The 19533-nt window shown below is 48.8% G+C and overlaps 1 protein-coding gene across 4 annotated transcripts in view; it reads right to left on the reverse strand.

Moving 5' to 3' along the window:
• The window catches only part of LOC106582152 (BCL-6 corepressor), a 68785-nt gene that overhangs the window by 12920 nt on the left and 36332 nt on the right, over positions 1–19533 (reverse strand). For all 4 annotated transcript variants that reach the window (XM_082967075.1, XM_082967074.1, XM_014164940.3 and 1 more), the window contains 3 exons: positions 16990–17349; positions 5113–5450; positions 773–1048 (listed from right to left, as the gene is read on the reverse strand). In XM_082967075.1, the coding sequence (XP_082823201.1) occupies positions 773–1048; positions 5113–5450; positions 16990–17349 (974 nt within the window). The remainder of the gene's footprint in view (positions 1–772; positions 1049–5112; positions 5451–16989; positions 17350–19533) is intronic.

A 19533-nucleotide genomic window follows, 5' to 3' on the forward strand; every position in this document is an offset into this window, starting at 1 on the left:
CGAGAAAGAGAGGAGAGAGAAAGAGAGGAGAGAGAAAGAGAGGAGAGAGAAAGAGAGGAGGGAGAAAGAGAGGAGTGAGAAAGAGAGGAGAGAGAAAGAGAAGTGAGAGAAAGAGAGGAGTGAGAAAGAGAGGAGAGAGAAAGAGAGGAGGGAGAAAGAGAGGAGAGAGAAAGAGAGGAGAGAGAAAGAGAGGAGAGAGAAAGAGAGGAGAGAGAAAGAGAGGAGAGAGAAAGAGAGGAGGGAGAAAGAGAGGAGGGAGAAAGAGAGGAGAGAGAAAGAGAGGAGGGAGAAAGAGAGGAGGGAGAAAGAGGAGAGAGAAAGAGAGGAGAGAGAAAGAGAGGAGAGAGGAGAGAGAAAGAGAGGAGAGAAAGAGAGGAGAGAGAAAGAGAGGAGTGAGTGTCTGTGTGTGAATGTGAGGCAGCATTTAGTCTGCTTGTGAGCCCGACGATCCCTACGTGCTTCAGTGTCTGTGTGTGTGTGTGTGTGTGTGTGTGTGTGTGTGTGTGTGTGTGTGTGTGTGTGTGTGTGTGTGTGTGTGTGTGTGTGTGTGTGTGGTGTGTGTCTGTGTGTGTCTGTGTGTACGTGCCTACAACAATGTGAGTCATAAAGAGGAGAGGGAGGGGGAGAAGAGAGAGCGCTGGGAGGGAGTGGGGGGGGGCGAGGGAGAGAATGAAAACAGCAAGAGAGAGGAGAAAAACTGAGAGGGAGAGCGAGGAAACAGAGAAAAGGAGAGAGCGAGGGAGAGTGAGGACAAAGATAATATTTGTCTTACCTCGTATCCGAGCCGGGCTGCTCTCTGTAACAGCGTCTCTCCAGCGTTCTTATTGACGATTAGTCTCCGTGCCTCTGGGGGGATGGGCCTCACCACGGGAGGCTCAGCAGGCGGGGCCCTCCTCACCCCTGCTCCATCCGGTGGGACAGTCCCAGAGCCGTTCACCTGAGGGGGTACGGAAGGGGGCCGCGTTGCTCGGGAACAGGGCTTGACCGGAGAACCGAGGTAATGGAGGGGCGAAGAGGGTCTCTTCCTCCGAGCACACTGCTCACTGACCTGGGGGAGAGAGAGACAGGAAGAGGGGGTTAGCGAGAACACACGCACACACACACACACACCAATTAAGATAAAGCCAGCCACACACACATACATTACAGACAAACGCTCTCTCACACATGAAGCCGTACCCTCACACAACGTGTGTCTGTCCCCCCCCCCCTCCCAGTGGAATTCCGTGTCGGAGCAGCTGTTGTAATCTGAAGCGAGGGATGGGAACGGTGCGAGCGGAAAACAACTAGCCTTTTTTTCCCTCTACTTTTTTTTCTCCTTTGAACTCCGACACTTTAGACACTCAGCCACCACATTCCTCTCAGAGAGAGAGAGAGACAGAGAGAGAGAGAGCTGTGTGGGTGTGAGAGAGAAAGAGAGAGAGAGACAGAGAGAGAGAGTGTGTGTGTGGGTGTGAGAGAGAGACAGAGAGAGAGTGTGTGTAATTGAGTGTTCCACTGCTCAAACGCTCCAGGGTTTTCTCGTTATGTAAAGAATGCACATACCCTTACACAGTGTTGGCATTGACCTACACAATAACACACACTCCCAAAGCTCGAAGCCAGAGATAAACACACAGACACACATACTCACAAACACACACACACTAAGATACCTTTCATACCAAGACGTTTTTCCACCAATTTTACCATGCCGCCAACTTTGCCGCCATTTCTTAATATTTGAACGGTATTGCCAGCAACAAAGCCCTGTACTTGTATTTCCACCAAACGACCTAGTCACGATTGCGGTAATGTATTTCGAAGTCCCGCCAACCCCTCAGTACGAACATCGCCTTTCATCTTACCATCGTTGGCACCCATTAAATCATGAATATTCTATTGTTGTCCGACATAAAAACTTGTCCTTGTCAATCACAAAGCTTCACAGAAACGCTTTCAATGCATTTATTCTCTGTATTTAAATGTAAGTAGTTCTGTCCTTGAGCTGTTCTTGTCTATTGTCACAGAAATGCTTTGGTATTTAGGCTGGAGGAATGCACACTGTCATTTCGTCTTTTTGTCTTGGTTCTGACAGGTAAATAATTAAAGGCCCTTATATTTAGTTTCAGCCAAAATAACTGTTGGGGAGTTTGAAAAACGAGAAAGCGTGCGATGGTGTGACCACATCCTACGTGGATCAAAAACTCTACTTTCTGAAATCGTCCTACAGCGGTTGATTCAGGTCAGCTGTTTTATTTCTTTACATGATCAGAGAGTGCAGATTCTAATGCTTCTATAGCGAAAGAAAATGTTTCTGTTATATGACAGTGGTTCAACATGGTTGTGACACTCAAGTTGTTTGGAAAAAGAATATTTCTGTTTTATTCTGGTATATTCTATTTCATTCATTTTGACTTTACAATATAACCTGTTGACTGATCAGGGCAGGGGAATGTCAGCTAAGTGTGTCTCTTGTCTGTTTATTGAACAAAATAAGAACTATAGATTTCATTTGCATGGCGCAGCCATGGGCTGCACAGACTAATAACAAAGTTAACCTCAAAATATGCCATTCTATTCTTTCAAAAATACATGTTATTAGTCTTATGTTTCTTAGGACCTGCATAAACAAGTTAATAATGTATTGTCTTTGTCTAGCCAGCTCATATAATTACCAGAACAATCTGACAATGTTTTGAGTAGCCAACTTTATTCACCATAACAGGAAAATACAAGAATATTATTTACAAATTATTTACAAGTAGGCTATGGCAAGCTGCTAACTTCCTGTTGTGAATGTGAAGAAATTAAAGCAGTGGAAGGTCTGAATTTAAACGAAAGAATCTAGAACGTGCAGCTGCCAGGTTACCATGACAACGGTTGCAACAACAGGGTCAAAGTTTATTGTCTCTTGCTCCTTCCTGATAAAAGCAATGGCTATATAAAAAGTGAATACTGACAAGAGAGGTAAAATTAGGTCTGTTTGAAAGAAACATTGCCCAATTGTTTTTACAGCCAACATACCATGAATCCTACAGTATGTGAAAGTATAACACACACACACACACACACACACACACACACACGCACACACACACACACACACACACACACTCCACAGGGAGTTTTCCAGGGCAGGAAGAGGTCAGAGCAGCAGCAACACTCTAAACATCGCAAACATATTTAATCCCTTCCTCTCTCTCATTCCCCCACTCCCTCTGTCTCTCTATTCTCCTTTTCTCTTTCACTCCTTCTTGAGTCATTCCTGAAACATTATTTTGTTGAAATTACATTTTATCTCAGGGAAATGAAGCTAATTGATGCACCCAAATGGTCCATTTTAATGTAATTTATAGGATTCAGATAATAATCAATATAGTACCCAGCATCTGATTTAAGACATTAGGAATCCCCCCCAAAATTCTAAAACCAACCACAGACCCCCCACACCCCATGCCAATACCACGCCAACAGCCAGTATACAGTATCAGTTCTCTGTGTTTGACAAATAGTATGAAGCTGGTTATACCCTTAAAAAAGGTCTGTATTAGTTACCATTAGGCCATTCCTGGTGAACAAGCAAACCATTAGGCTACAGCAGATCTAATGGTTTAAATGTTATGGTTTCTAATGGTCTACAATGGTAAAAGTACCAAACACACACTGTATAGTGTTTTGCAATTGTAATGCTATTGGGTTGTGTTGGGTTTAATGTTACATGTCACTAATCACAATACATATAGAGCCAATTCCTGATCATTTTATTGAAAAACATAAGACTGCCATGCAATTCATTATTTTATTAGGGTTGGCACAACATTTCAGTCCCTAGCCCATTTCTCCATCTAAGTTTTGGGCTTGTAGGAAAAGTCTTCATATGAGAATTGCATAGGGATGACCCTCTCACAGAGCAGCCACTTGTTGGACGAGTCAAGGAGAGTTGGGTTGCTCCTGAGTGGCGCAGCGGTCTAAGGCACTGCATCGCAGTGTTGCGGTGTCACTACAGCCTGCTGTTTGATCCCAGGCTGTGTCACAACTGGCTGTGACCGGGAGTCCCATAGGGCGGCGCGCAATCGGGCCAGTGTCATCCAGTTTAGGGGAGGGTTTGGCTGGGGGGGCTTTACTTGACTCATTGCACTCTAGCGACTCTTTGTGGCGTGCCAGGTGCCTGCAAGCTGACATTTGTCATCAGTTGAACGGTGTTTCCTCTGACACATTGGTGCGGCTGGCTTCCGGGTTAAGTAAGCAGGTGTTTGTGAGGACGCATGACTCAACCTTCGCCTCTCCCGAGCCCGTTGGGGAGTGGCAGCGATGAGACAAGATCGCAATTGGATACCATGAAACTGTGAGTAAACAACACAATTTATTTTCATAACGAGACAGATCTATTGGTTTTCTACCCAACGGTGCAAAGGAAATGTTGTGATCTAGTTAATAAACGCAAGAGACCAGCAAAATTTATAAAGAATGTGGCAGTATAGCAGGAACAGCAGCATCTAGTGGTCAAAACCTGGTACTTTCACAGTACGTCTTGCTAAATAATGCAAGCGACTTCAATGGCTAATTTCTCTGAACAGGGGAAAAAACATCACCAGATTCACAGGGAATACAATAAATAGCATGGAGAAGCAATACTACAAGCCGCAGCTCCATACTACTTGTCAAACATAGAGAACTGATACTGTATACTGGTTGTTGGGATGGCTTTGGCATGGGGTCCGTGGGTGGTTTTTGACCTTTTTTTGAATTTATTCCTCATGTCTTACTCATTGGTAGAAAGAACTTTGATCCAAATCGAATGTTGGGTACTATATTTATTGCATATTACCTGATTGGTTGAAATCGATTAGCTTAATTTCTCAGAGATCAAATTATACTTCAACAAAATAATGTTTCAGGAATTCTAATCCTATCTATTTCTAACTACAGAAACGATTTCAAAACAATCTGAGATGGTGGGGGTGGAAATCCTCTTTATTGTGCTTTTTGAGGTGGAACGACCCTTCTCTTGCGGCCTCGATCCACTGTCTCTGTAATTTATCTCACTGTCTCTCCAAGGCCCATTCCAGCCTGTTAAATCTGACACCAGCCCTGTTAACACTGAAACCCCAATAACTCCAGCAAACTCACCTTGTCCTCCAAAGCTGCTCCCAGATCAGTGCTTCCATGCTGGTTGCTGCTGCCGTTCAGCAGCTCTCTCCTCCGCTCCCTCTCTCTCTGGCTGATGTGTTTGGTCTTGCACGGCCGCTTGCCCTTGGGTTTGTCCGTGTCGCTATGACAACGGGGCTTGAGAGAGGCGGTGTCTTCGGTGGGGGGCTCAGGGGCCAAGGGGGGGAGGCACTGACCCTCAGTCTTCACCCCCAGCCCTCCTCTCCTAGGCTCCTTGGATCCCCAGTCACATCCTTGCCCCATGAGGGGCCCCTGGGGGGCAGATCTGTCCCTCTGCTGGGTTGAAGGGAGCAGTCCAACTACAGGACAGAGAGAAAGAATGCAAGTTTAGAAAAGAAGAGAATGACATTCACTGTGAACTCTATAAAAAAACAACAGAAAAAAGAGAAAAAGAGAAACAAAGAGACTGCAAACAAAAAAGAGAGAGAGACTGAAGGACAGGGGTGCGGAGGTAAAGAGAGAGAGACTGAAGGATAGGGGTGCGGAGGTAAAGAGAGAGAGACTGAAGGATAGGGGTGCGGAGGTAAAGAGAGAGAGACTGAAGGATAGGGGTGCGGAGGTAAAGAGAGAGAGACTGAAGGACAGGGGTGCGGAGGTAAAGAGAGAGAGACTGAAGGACAGGGGTGCGGAGGTAAAGAGAGAGAGACTGAAGGATAGGGGTGCGGAGGTAAAGAGAGAGAGACTGAAGGATAGGGGTGCGGAGGTAAAGAGAGAGAGACTGAAGGATAGGGGTGCGGAGGTAAAGAGAGAGAGACTGAAGGACAGGGGTGCGGAGGTAAAGAGAGAGAGACTGAAGGACAGGGGTGCGGAGGTAAAGAGAGAGAGACTGAAGGATAGGGGTGCGGAGGTAAAGAGAGAGAGACTGAAGGATAGGGGTGCGGAGGTAAAGAGAGAGACTGAAGGATAGGGGTGCGGAGGTAAAGAGAGAGAGACTGAAGGACAGGGGTGCGGAGGTAAAGAGAGAGAGACTGAAGGACAGGGGTGCGGAGGTAAAGAGAGAGAGACTGAAGGACAGGGGTGCGGAGGTAAAGAGAGAGAGACTGAAGGATAGGGGTGTGGAGGTAAAGAGAGAGAGACTGAAGGATAGGGGTGCGGAGGTAAAGAGAGAGAGACTGAAGGATAGGGGTGCGGAGGTAAAGAGAGAGAGACTGAAGGACAGGGGTGCGGAGGTAAAGAGAGAGAGACTGAAGGATAGGGGTGCGGAGGTAAAGAGAGAGAGACTGAAGGACAGGGGTGCGGAGGTAAAGAGAGAGAGACTGAAGGACAGGGGTGCGGAGGTAAAGAGAGAGAGACTGAAGGATAGGGGTGCGGAGGTAAAGAGAGAGACTGAAGGACAGGGGTGCGGAGGTAAAGAGAGAGACTGAAGGACAGGGGTGCGGAGGTAAAGAGAGAGACTGAAGGACAGGGGTGCGGAGGTAAAGAGAGAGACTGAAGGACAGGGGTGCGGAGGTAAAGAGAGAGACTGAAGGACAGGGGTGCGGAGGTAAAGAGAGAGAGACTGAAGGACAGGGGTGCGGAGGTAAAGAGAGAGACTGAAGGACAGGGGTGCGGAGGTAAAGAGAGAGAGACTGAAGGACAGGGGTGCGGAGGTAAAGAGAGAGAGACTGAAGGACAGGGGTGCGGAGGTAAAGAGAGAGAGACTGAAGGACAGGGGTGCGGAGGTAAAGAGAGAGACTGAAGGACAGGGGTGCGGAGGTAAAGAGAGAGACTGAAGGACAGGGGTGCGGAGGTAAAGAGAGAGAGACTGAAGGATAGGGGTGCGGAGGTAAAGAGAGAGAGACTGAAGGATAGGGGTGCGGAGGTAAAGAGAGAGAGACTGAAGGATAGGGGTGCGGAGGTAAAGAGAGAGAGACTGAAGGACAGGGGTGCGGAGGTAAAGAGAGAGAGACTGAAGGACAGGGGTGCGGAGGTAAAGAGAGAGAGACTGAAGGACAGGGGTGCGGAGGTAAAGAGAGAGAGACTGAAGGACAGGGGTGCGGAGGTAAAGAGAGAGAGACTGAAGGACAGGGGTGCGGAGGTAAAGAGAGAGAGACTGAAGGACAGGGGTGCGGAGGTAAAGAGAGAGAGACTGACGGACAGGGGTGCGGAGGTAAAGAGAGAGAGACTGACGGACAGGGGTGCGGAGGTAAAGAGAGAGAGACTGAAGGACAGGGGTGCGGAGGTAAAGAGAGAGAGACTGAAGGACAGGGGTGCGGAGGTAAAGAGAGAGAGACTGAAGGACAGGGGTGCGGAGGTAAAGAGAGAGAGACTGAAGGACAGGGGTGCGGAGGTAAAGAGAGAGAGACTGAAGGACAGGGGTGCGGAGGTAAAGAGAGAGAGACTGAAGGACAGGGGTGCGGAGGTAAAGAGAGAGAGACTGAAGGACAGGGGTGCGGAGGTAAAGAGAGAGAGACTGACGGACAGGGGTGCGGAGGTAAAGAGAGAGAGACTGACGGACAGGGGTGCGGAGGTAAAGAGAGAGAGACTGAAGGACAGGGGTGCGGAGGTAAAGAGAGAGAGACTGAAGGACAGGGGTGCGGAGGTAAAGAGAGAGAGACTGAAGGACAGGGGTGCGGAGGTAAAGAGAGAGACTGAAGGACAGGGGTGCGGAGGTAAAGAGAGAGAGACTGAAGGACAGGGGTGCGGAGGTAAAGAGAGAGAGACTGAAGGACAGGGGTGCGGAGGTAAAGAGAGAGAGACTGAAGGACAGGGGTGCGGAGGTAAAGAGAGAGAGACTGAAGGACAGGGGTGCGGAGGTAAAGAGAGAGAGACTGAAGGATAGGGGTGCGGAGGTAAAGTGAGAGAGACTGAAGGACAGGGGTGCGGAGGTAAAGTGAGAGAGACTGAAGGACAGGGGTGCGGAGGTAAAGAGAGAGAGACTGAAGGATAGGGGTGCGGAGGTAAAGAGAGAGAGACTGAAGGATAGGGGTGCGGAGGTAAAGAGAGAGAGACTGAAGGACAGGGGTGCGGAGGTAAAGAGAGAGAGACTGAAGGACAGGGGTGCGGAGGTAAAGAGAGAGAGACTGAAGGACAGGGGTGCGGAGGTAAAGAGAGAGAGACTGAAGGACAGGGGTGCGGAGGTAAAGAGAGAGAGACTGAAGGACAGGGGTGCGGAGGTAAAGAGAGAGAGACTGAAGGACAGGGGTGCGGAGGTAAAGAGAGAGAGACTGAAGGACAGGGGTGCGGAGGTAAAGAGAGAGACTGAAGGACAGGGGTGCGGAGGTAAAGAGAGAGAGACTGAAGGACAGGGGTGCGGAGGTAAAGAGAGAGAGACTGAAGGACAGGGGTGCGGAGGTAAAGAGAGAGAGACTGAAGGACAGGGGTGCGGAGGTAAAGAGAGAGAGACTGAAGGATAGGGGTGCGGAGGTAAAGAGAGAGAGACTGAAGGACAGGGGTGCGGAGGTAAAGAGAGAGAGACTGAAGGATAGGGGTGCGGAGGTAAAGAGAGAGAGACTGAAGGATAGGGGTGCGGAGGTAAAGAGAGAGAGACTGAAGGATAGGGGTGCGGAGGTAAAGAGAGAGAGACTGAAGGATAGGGGTGCGGAGGTAAAGAGAGAGAGACTGAAGGATAGGGGTGCGGAGGTAAAGAGAGAGAGACTGAAGGACAGGGGTGCGGAGGTAAAGAGAGAGAGACTGAAGGACAGGGGTGCGGAGGTAAAGAGAGAGAGACTGAAGGACAGGGGTGCGGAGGTAAAGAGAGAGAGACTGAAGGACAGGGGTGCGGAGGTAAAGAGAGAGAGACTGAAGGACAGGGGTGCGGAGGTAAAGAGAGAGACTGAAGGACAGGGGTGCGGAGGTAAAGAGAGAGAGACTGAAGGACAGGGGTGCGGAGGTAAAGAGAGAGAGACTGAAGGATAGGGGTGCGGAGGTAAAGAGAGAGAGACTGAAGGATAGGGGTGCGGAGGTAAAGAGAGAGAGACTGAAAGATAGGGGTGCGGAGGTAAAGAGAGAGAGACTGAAGGATAGGGGTGCGGAGGTAAAGAGAGAGAGACTGAAGGATAGGGGTGCGGAGGTAAAGAGAGAAAGACTGAAGGACAGGGGTGCGGAGGTAAAGAGAGAGAGACTGAAGGATAGGGGTGCGGAGGTAAAGAGAGAGACTGAAGGATAGGGGTGCGGAGGTAAAGAGAGAGAGACTGAAGGACAGGGGTGCGGAGGTAAAGAGAGAGACTGAAGGACAGGGGTGCGGAGGTAAAGAGAGAGACTGAAGGACAGGGGTGCGGAGGTAAAGAGAGAGAGACTGAAGGACAGGGGTGCGGAGGTAAAGAGAGAGACTGAAGGATAGGGGTGCGGAGGTAAAGAGAGAGAGACTGAAGGATAGGGGTGCGGAGGTAAAGAGAGAGAGACTGAAGGACAGGGGTGCGGAGGTAAAGAGAGAGAGACTGAAGGACAGGGGTGCGGAGGTAAAGAGAGAGAGACTGAAGGATAGGGGTGCGGAGGTAAAGAGAGAGAGACTGAAGGATAGGGGTGCGGAGGTAAAGAGAGAGAGACTGAAGGATAGGGGTGCGGAGGTAAAGAGAGAGAGACTGAAGGATAGGGGTGCGGAGGTAAAGAGAGAGAGACTGAAGGATAGGGCTGCGGAGGTAAAGAGAGAGAGACTGAAGGATAGGGGTGCGGAGGTAAAGAGAGAGAGACTGAAGGACAGGGGTGCGGAGGTAAAGAGAGAGAGACTGAAGGACAGGGGTGCGGAGGTAAAGAGAGAGAGACTGAAGGACAGGGGTGCGGAGGTAAAGAGAGAGAGACTGAAGGATAGGGGTGCGGAGGTAAAGAGAGAGAGACTGAAGGATAGGGGTGCGGAGGTAAAGAGAGAGAGACTGAAGGACAGGGGTGCGGAGGTAAAGAGAGAGAGACTGAAGGATAGGGGTGCGGAGGTAAAGAGAGAGACTGAAGGATAGGGGTGCGGAGGTAAAGAGAGAGAGACTGAAGGACAGTGGTGCGGAGGTAAAGAGAGAGAGACTGAAGGACAGGGGTGCGGAGGTAAAGAGAGAGAGACTGAAGGACAGGGGTGCGGAGGTAAAGAGAGAGAGACTGAAGGATAGGGGTGCGGAGGTAAAGAGAGAGAGACTGAAGGATAGGGGTGCGGAGGTAAAGAGAGAGAGACTGAAGGACAGGGGTGCGGAGGTAAAGAGAGAGAGACTGAAGGACAGGGGTGCGGAGGTAAAGAGAGAGAGACTGAAGGATAGGGGTGCGGAGGTAAAGAGAGAGAGACTGAAGGATAGGGGTGCGGAGGTAAAGAGAGAGAGACTGAAGGATAGGGGTGCGGAGGTAAAGAGAGAGAGACTGAAGGATAGGGGTGCGGAGGTAAAGAGAGAGAGACTGAAGGACAGGGGTGCGGAGGTAAAGAGAGAGAGACTGAAGGACAGGGGTGCGGAGGTAAAGAGAGAGAGACTGAAGGACAGGGGTGCGGAGGTAAAGAGAGAGAGACTGAAGGACAGGGGTGCGGAGGTAAAGAGAGAGAGACTGAAGGATAGGGGTGCGGAGGTAAAGAGAGAGAGACTGAAGGATAGGGGTGCGGAGGTAAAGAGAGAGAGACTGAAGGATAGGGGTGCGGAGGTAAAGAGAGAGAGACTGAAGGATAGGGGTGCGGAGGTAAAGAGAGCGAGACTGAAGGACAGGGGTGCGGAGGTAAAGAGAGAGACTGAAGGACAGGGGTGCGGAGGTAAAGAGAGAGAGACTGAAGGACAGGGGTGCGGAGGTAAAGAGAGAGAGACTGAAGGACAGGGGTGCGGAGGTAAAGAGAGAGAGACTGAAGGATAGGGGTGCGGAGGTAAAGAGAGAGAGACTGAAGGACAGGGGTGCGGAGGTAAAGAGAGAGAGACTGAAGGACAGGGGTGCGGAGGTAAAGAGAGAGAGACTGAAGGACAGGGGTGCGGAGGTAAAGAGAGAGAGACTGAAGGATAGGGGTGCGGAGGTAAAGAGAGCAAGACTGAAGGACAGGGGTGCGGAGGTAAAGAGAGAGAGACTGAAGGACAGGGGTGCGGAGGTAAAGAGAGAGAGACTGAAGGACAGGGGTGCGGAGGTAAAGAGAGCGAGACTGAAGGACAGGGGTGCGGAGGTAAAGAGAGAGAGACTGAAGGATAGGGGTGCGGAGGTAAAGAGAGAGAGACTGAAGGATAGGGGTGCGGAGGTAAAGAGAGCGAGACTGAAGGATAGAGGTGCGGAGGTAAAGAGAGAGAGACTGAAGGACAGGGGTGCGGAGGTAAAGAGAGAGAGACTGAAGGACAGGGGTGCGGAGGTAAAGAGAGAGTGACTGAAGGACAGGGGTGCGGAGGTAAAGAGAGAGAGACTGAAGGATAGGGGTGCGGAGGTAAAGAGAGAGACTGAAGGACAGTGTTGCGGAGGTAAAGAGAGAGAGACTGAAGGACAGGGGTGCGGAGGTAAAGAGAGCGAGACTGAAGGATAGGGGTGCGGAGGTAAAGAGAGAGAGACTGAAGGATAGGGGTGCGGAGGTAAAGAGAGAGAGACTGAAGGATAGGGGTGCGGAGGTAAAGAGAGAGAGACTGAAGGATAGGGGTGCGGAGGTAAAGAGAGCGAGACTGAAGGATAGGGGTGCGGAGGTAAAGAGAGCGAGACTGAAGGATAGGGGTGCGGAGGTAAAGAGAGCGAGACTGAAGGATAGGGGTGCGGAGGTAAAGAGAGCGAGACTGAAGGATAGGGGTGCGGAGGTAAAGAGAGCGAGACTGAAGGACAGGGGTGCGGAGGTAAAGAGAGAGAGACTGAAGGATAGGGGTGCGGAGGTAAAGAGAGAGAGACTGAAGGACAGGGGTGCGGAGGTAAAGAGAGCGAGACTGAAGGATAGTGGTGCGGAGGTAAAGAAAGAGAGACTGAAGGACAGGGGTGCGGAGGTAAAGAGAGAGAGACTGAAGGACAGGGGTGCGGAGGTAAAGAGAGAGAGACTGAAGGACAGGGGTGCGGAGGTAAAGAGAGAGAGACTGAAGGATAGGGGTGCGGAGGTAAAGAGAGAGAGACTGAAGGACAGGGGTGCGGAGGTAAAGAGAGAGAGACTGAAGGATAGGGGTGCGGAGGTAAAGAGAGAGAGACTGAAGGATAGGGGTGCGGAGGTAAAGAGAGAGAGACTGAAGGACAGGGGTGCGGAGGTAAAGCTCGACTAGCTCTCTACGTCTGCTGATTTATTAATGAGGATGAACATCTCTGTCTGGGAGCGCACACATACACACAAACACATTGTAGAGGCACTCTCAGTTTGAGTAATGAGTAAATGCAATTCCCACTGTCTTTTTTCAACCTCACACACATAGTGAAGAAGTACCCATTATTGACATTTTAAAAATGTCCTTGAAATTACAATGGCTGGAGGGTGGGGGTGGTTGGCCTACAAGTCTAAATATTTTCTTCCCTGGACACACATATACACACACTGTCTCTTAAAGCTCCCCCCAATACACTGACACGTACATACATCAGTCACACCCACACCCGTATACACACACTCACCCGTACACACAGTGGTGGAATATTACGCCTCATTAACCCAGGACAGTGGTTGCCGTAGTGCTGTCACTGAATAGGTGGGAGGAGGTGCGACGCCTCACTGTCAATCATACTCTGTGGTTACCACGGAATCATCAAGCCAGCAGGTAATACCCTTTCTTAATCTCCTTATTTAATCCCTCTCTCTCTTTCTTAGTCTATTCATCTCTCACTTTTCTCAGCTGTGGTGTGAGCACGGGGAAAGCCCTAGTTTGACACACTCTCTGTCTTTCTCTCTCTCTTTCTATTTGACTGGCCTTGAAGGGAAACAGTCATTCATCACATGTTAGTCACACTACACCTGCCCCCATATTTCTAAACGGCATGTGCACGTGCTCTCACTCACACACACAGGCACACACAGGCACACACACACACACACACAGGCACACACACACACACACACACACACACACACACACACACACACATTCAGATCTTCCTGCTACGCCAGCATGTCTGTGCCAGTTACCAGTTAATCTGACTATTCTCTCATCATTCATTTGACTGTTTGATTTAAAAAATGTAAGGACTTTCTGTATTATTATCTGATGTTGGTGGGCCATGTTGACCTGTTTTACTGATAATCCTCAATCACCGTGATCAATAACATTTTTCCTTGAGTGTACTTTTAACAGAGATGAGATTTACTTCAAAATGCATTCACATTGCTTACACATGTCAAGTGGCTTCAGATCTACACAAGTGCCTAGGGAGGAGGGTTTAGGGTTTGTTCTTGACAGGTCCTAACTATACTGGCGCATGAAGCAAATGCCGTAGAGATATCCTTTATTGGGACAGCGGTTAGGGTGTTGGTAGTGGTGCTGGTTACAACACACCGATCTGATCGAATTAAAACAAGTATTTTAACTGAAAGATGGAAATCAGTAGAATTCTCGATAGCTGAGCAGCTACAAGACGACTCTCTCTCATCTGTTTATATATCATGTAGAACAAACATGTCTCTGATTAGGAATCGCATCAACTCACATTGCAGTTCTATCTGGAACATTCCAACATGTTGGCAGAACATGGCCCAGGTGCTGCTTCTGATGCAAGTATACCGAGGTTGCCATGTTCTCAGAATGTCAGAAATGTGTATATTTACAGTAGCATGTCTTCACTTTCTCACATTTGCCATTTAAGCAATGATTATGCCAGTTATACCAAAACAATGCACAACACAGAGTTCCATCTCCAAGTTTTAACGTGGAAAAACAGACTAATTGCAACAGAATCACTTGACATACATGGTATGTGGTGTGGATTTCAAGAAGACAATGGAGAAATGCTCAGCCTTGGTATATGAATGAACGAATACCGATCACTTTTGAGAGATAGTGGAAATGTGGTTATAATTCGTGCGCAAGGCGTAATCCTACAGATTCCCACCTTCTAATGAGAAACTCATTGTATTTAGATCAGGTCTGTCGTAACTAGAGCCAAATCATGACATCAACATATATGAATGTGACAGTAGGGTAACTCCCCTAACAGGTCTCAAACCCAAGCCACTAACAAATTCCCTTACCACTGTTCCAATAAGGGAAATCCCTCAGGCACGTGCTTATTGGGCCAGTATAGTTAGGTCCTGTCCAGAACAAACCCCTCTTCCCTAGGGACTTGTGTAGATCTGAAACCACTTGATCCGTTTAACCAATAAGGTGAATGCACTCTGGAGCAAATCTCAGCTCCGTTAAAAGTACACTCAAGAAAATATTTGATTGATCATAATGATTCAGGAGTATCATTAAAACAGGTTAATATGGCCCAGCAACATTAGACAACTACACAGAAAGCCCTTCAATTGCTGAAATAAGCTAATAAAATCAACGATGAGAGAATAATCCGATTTATTAATACCTTACACGGACATGGAGGTGTAGCAGGAAGATCAGAATACCGTGAACCAAGAGGCTGAGTTCAAATCCCAGGTGAGGAAATGTTGAATAATAATGACTGATTAATTGAACTTGCACAATGTAATCCTGTGTGTGAAATATCTAAGTTGAAAACACTATCTCCAAAGCACTGTGTGAGTGTCCCAAACAGACAAAGACCTGTGAATGGATCAGTAGTTCACTAATCAGGGCACTGATTGGCTTATCAACAACATGTGATGTGTAATGATTTTTTTGGGGGGACACAAATGTTTTTGCAATGTTCCCATGGAACGTTAATATTTATGTTCGGAGAACATGGCAACCATTTTCTGTGTATGTTTGGTGGGACGTTGATGGAATATTTTCCTAACCAACAGAAAACTGGACACATAAATGTTGTTGCAACTTTCCCATGAAACGTGTCTAGAACATTCATGGTAACAATGTTCTGGGTAAGTTCTACTTGACATTAAAGGAATGGTTTCTTGGAAACATTCCTTGCACATCACAGGAACATTCCTATAAAAACATTAGTTAATGACCTAATGATACTCTTAACCTGTTAGGGCTAGGGGGCAGTATTGACACGGCCGGATAAAAAACGTACCCGATTTAATCTGGTTACTACTCCTGCCCAGTAACTAGAATATGCATATAATTATTGGCTTTGGATAGAAAACACCCTAAAGTTTCTAAAACTGTTTGAATGGTGTCTGTGAGTATAACAGAACTCATATGGCAGGCCAAAACCTGAGAAGATTCCTTACAGGAAGTGCCCTCTCTGACAAGACCTTGTTCTTCTTGTCTCTGTTTATTGAAGACTGAGGATCTTTGCTGTAACGTGACACTTCCTACGGCTCCCATAGGCTCTCAGAGCCCGGGAAAAATCTGAATGATATCGAGGCAGCCCCAGGCTGAAACACATTATCGCGTTTGGATAGTGGCTGGTCAGAGTACTCTGAGACTCACGCTCGTGCACGAGGGCACGAGATGTTTTTATTTTCTCTCTCTCTTTGTACGTATACACGCTTTCCCGGTCAAAAATATTATCGCTTTTTTACGAGAAAAATGGCATAAAAATTGATTTTAAACAGCGGTTGACATGCTTCGAAGTACGGTAATGGAATATTTAGACATTTTTTGTCACGAAATGCGCCATGCTCGTCACCCTTATTTACCCTTTCGGATAGTGTCTTGAACGCACGAACAAAACGCCGCTATTTGGATATAACAATGGATTATTTGGGACCAAACCAACATTTGTTATTGAAGTAGAAGTCCTGGGAGTGCATTCTGACGAAGAACAGCAAAGGTAATAACATTTTTCTTATAATAAATCTGACTTTGGTGAGTGCTAAACTTGCTGGGTGTCTAAATAGCTAGCCCTGTGATGCCGGGCTATCTACTGAGAATATTGCAAAATGTGCTTTCACCGAAAAGCTATTTTAAAATCGGACATAGCGAGTGCATAGAGGAGTTCTGTATCTATAATTCTTAAAATAATTGTTATGTTTTTTGTGAACGTTTATCGTGAGTAATTTAGTAAATTCACCGGCAGTGTTCGGTGGGAATGCTAGTCACATGCTAGTCACATGCTAATGTAAAAATCTGTTTTTTGATATAAATATGAACTTGATTGAACAAAACATGCATGTATTGTATAACATAATGTCCTAGGGTTGTCATCTGATGAAGATCATCAAAGGTTAGTGCTGCATTTAGCTGTGGTTTGGGTTTATGTGACATTATATGCTAGCTTGAAAAATGGGTGTCTGATTATTTCTGGCTGGGTACTCTGCTGACATTAATCTAATGTTTTGCTTTCGTTGTAAAGCCTTTTTGAAATCGGACAGTGTGGTTAGATTAACGAGAGTCTTGTCTTTAAAATGGTGTAAAATAGTCATATGTTTGAAAAATTGCAGTTTTTGCATTTTTGAGGTATTTGAATATCGCGCCACGGGATTACACTGGCAAGCGTCCCACCTAGCCCAGAGAGGTTAAAGGAACGTTCTCTAAAGTTATGGGAACGTTTGTTGTTAGCTGGTGGAGTCTTAACCACAGACACAGCCTCTAACACTCTAAACACTCTAAATACCCTAAAGAGACCTTCACAGGGCCCCTGGAGCCAGCAGGAAGTGTCACCTATGTCACTTCCTGTCCACTCCGCAGGGAAAGCACCTGAACCCAGGCAGGCTGACTACACCGCGAATGTAGAGAGGAAGTGACATCACAAAGCACAGGGATATTGAAGGCTAAACCATAGAGAGCCTAGATGAACTTCTGTCTGTGGCTTCAACACTTCTGTCAGAGATGTTGAGGAGATGCGAAGGACATAATAAAAGATATGGAACAGCTTATTGCACAGTAAAAACTGCTCCATACTGTACATAGCAGCAGTAAAAGCCCACTACCACTGGCGAAAAGGCTACAGGACAACCCCACAGAGACAATCAGAATCAGACAACAGACGGACTGACAGACTGCCTACCTCGTTTAGCGTCTCCATTAGCCAGCATCTCTCTGGCCCAGCTCTTCGTGATCTCTGGCTTCTGTGACAGAGGTTTCACTTCCGTATCAACCTTGAACTTCCTGTCCCGAGGAGGAAGGGCATGAGCTGGGCTCCATGTTGGGGTCGGGGGGAGGGTCCGGGGCAGGAAGGAGGGGCTGTGATGTGATGACCATGTCCTCTCCTCTTTGACCTCTGGCCTCTCGGGGGAGGAAGCGGTGGGCTTGCGGAGGCGGAGCCCCTTCAGCTCGATACACACCTTCAGCTTCCTCACCTCTTCATCATCATCCTCATTAGTAGTGGGAGCCGTAGGTTGCTCACTGCCCCACAGCACACACGCATCTACCGACCCAGAGAGTGGATGTTAGCGGAGAACACACACACACACACACACACACACACACACACACACACACACACACACACACACACACACACACACACACACACACAATAGGACACATACAGACACACCCACACTTACAGACACAGGAACGCAACATAAACAGACACACGCATGCATGGACACACATACACACATAGAGACAAAAAAGACACAAAGGCAAACATGGTGCCCACTCTCACAAGCTGATGAGCTGTAAAGCCTCATGTAAGCTTCACTTTAAGCATAGGAAAGCCTTTGTGTGTGTGTGTGTGTGTGTGTGTGTGTGTGTGTGTGTGTGTGTGTGTGTGTGTGTGTGTGTGTGTGTAAGAGAGAGACAGAGAGAAAGGGAGAGAGGGGGGGAAAGAGAGAGAGAAGTGGGGGGGGTTCTCAAATGCCCCGGGGAGGACTAGCCCTCTCGCCTGCCAGCACTGGGAGAGCGAGTGCAACCACATGCCAAAAGAAAAGGGGGGAAAGAACAGAAACCCAAACACACAAGGGAAGAAAGAAAGGATCTGAAAAGAAAAGAGCAGCTTTGAAGAAGGTGGCAGAGGAACGTCGCTGTTGAAAGAAAAGAGAGAATGGCTGTCCTGCTCCCTCCCTTCTCTCCACTCAAAGACAGGATTAAACACTCCTCTCCCTCTTCTCCTCTTGTGCATCCTCTCTCTCTCTATATATATCTTCGCTAAACTGGCTGCCACACAGAGAGAGGGATGGGACAGAGAGAAAGAGAAATGAAGTACAATAGTTGTGGGAGAAAAAGGGCAGAGGGTTGGAACAGACAGAGGGGTGAAAGAAAGAAGGAACAGAGATTGAACATCTACGGTGATGAGGCAAAGAGAGAGGGGTGAGAGGAGAGACACAGAGAGGGGTGAGAGGAGAGACACAGAGAGGGGTGAGAGGAGGGACAGAGAGAGGGGTGAGAGGAGGGACAGAGAGAGGGGTGAGAGGAGGGACAGAGAGAGGGGTGAGAGGAGGGACAGAGAGAGGGGTGAGAGGAGAGACACAGAGAGGGGTGAGAGGAGAGACAGAGAGAGGGGTGAGAGGAGGGACAGAGAGAGGGGTGAGAGGAGAGACACAGAGAGGGGTGAGAGGAGGGACACAGAGAGGGGTGAGAGGAGAGACAGAGAGAGGGGTGAGAGGAGAGACAGAGAGAGGGGTGAGAGGAGGGACAGAGAGAGGGGTGAGAGGAGGGACAGAGAGAGGGGTGAGAGGAGAGACACAGAGAGGGGTGAGAGGAGAGACACAGAGAGAGGGGTGAGAGGAGAGACAGAGAGAGGGGTGAGAGGAGGGACAGAGAGAGGGGTGAGAGGAGGGACAGAGAGAGGGGTGAGAGGAGAGACACAGAGAGGGGTGAGAGGAGAGACAGAGAGAGGGGTGAGAGGAGGGACAGAGAGAGGGGTGAGAGGAGGGACAGAGAGAGGGGTGAGAGGAGAGACACAGAGAGGGGTGAGAGGAGGGACAGAGAGAGTGGTGAGAGGAGAGACAGAGAGAGGGGTGAGAGGAGGGACAGAGAGAGGGGTGAGAGGAGGGACAGAGAGAGGGGTGAGAGGAGGGACAGAGAGAGGGGTGAGAGGAGGGACAGAGAGAGGGGTGAGAGGAGAGACACAGAGAGGGGTGAGAGGAGAGACAGAGAGAGGGGTGAGAGGAGGGACAGAGAGAGGGGTGAGAGGAGAGACACAGAGAGGGGTGAGAGGAGGGACACAGAGAGGGGTGAGAGGAGAGACAGAGAGAGGGGTGAGAGGAGAGACAGAGAGAGGGGTGAGAGGAGGGACAGAGAGAGGGGTGAGAGGAGGGACAGAGAGAGGGGTGAGAGGAGAGACACAGAGAGGGGTGAGAGGAGAGACACAGAGAGAGGGGTGAGAGGAGAGACAGAGAGAGGGGTGAGAGGAGGGACAGAGAGAGGGGTGAGAGGAGGGACAGAGAGAGGGGTGAGAGGAGAGACACAGAGAGGGGTGAGAGGAGAGACAGAGAGAGGGGTGAGAGGAGGGACAGAGAGAGGGGTGAGAGGAGGGACAGAGAGAGGGGTGAGAGGAGAGACACAGAGAGGGGTGAGAGGAGGGACAGAGAGAGTGGTGAGAGGAGAGACAGAGAGAGGGGTGAGAGGAGGGACAGAGAGAGGGGTGAGAGGAGGGACAGAGAGA

Source organism: Salmo salar, chromosome 21, assembly GCF_965601325.2.
Source record: "Salmo salar chromosome 21, fSalSal1, whole genome shotgun sequence".
Lineage (NCBI taxonomy): Eukaryota > Metazoa > Chordata > Actinopteri > Salmoniformes > Salmonidae > Salmo > Salmo salar.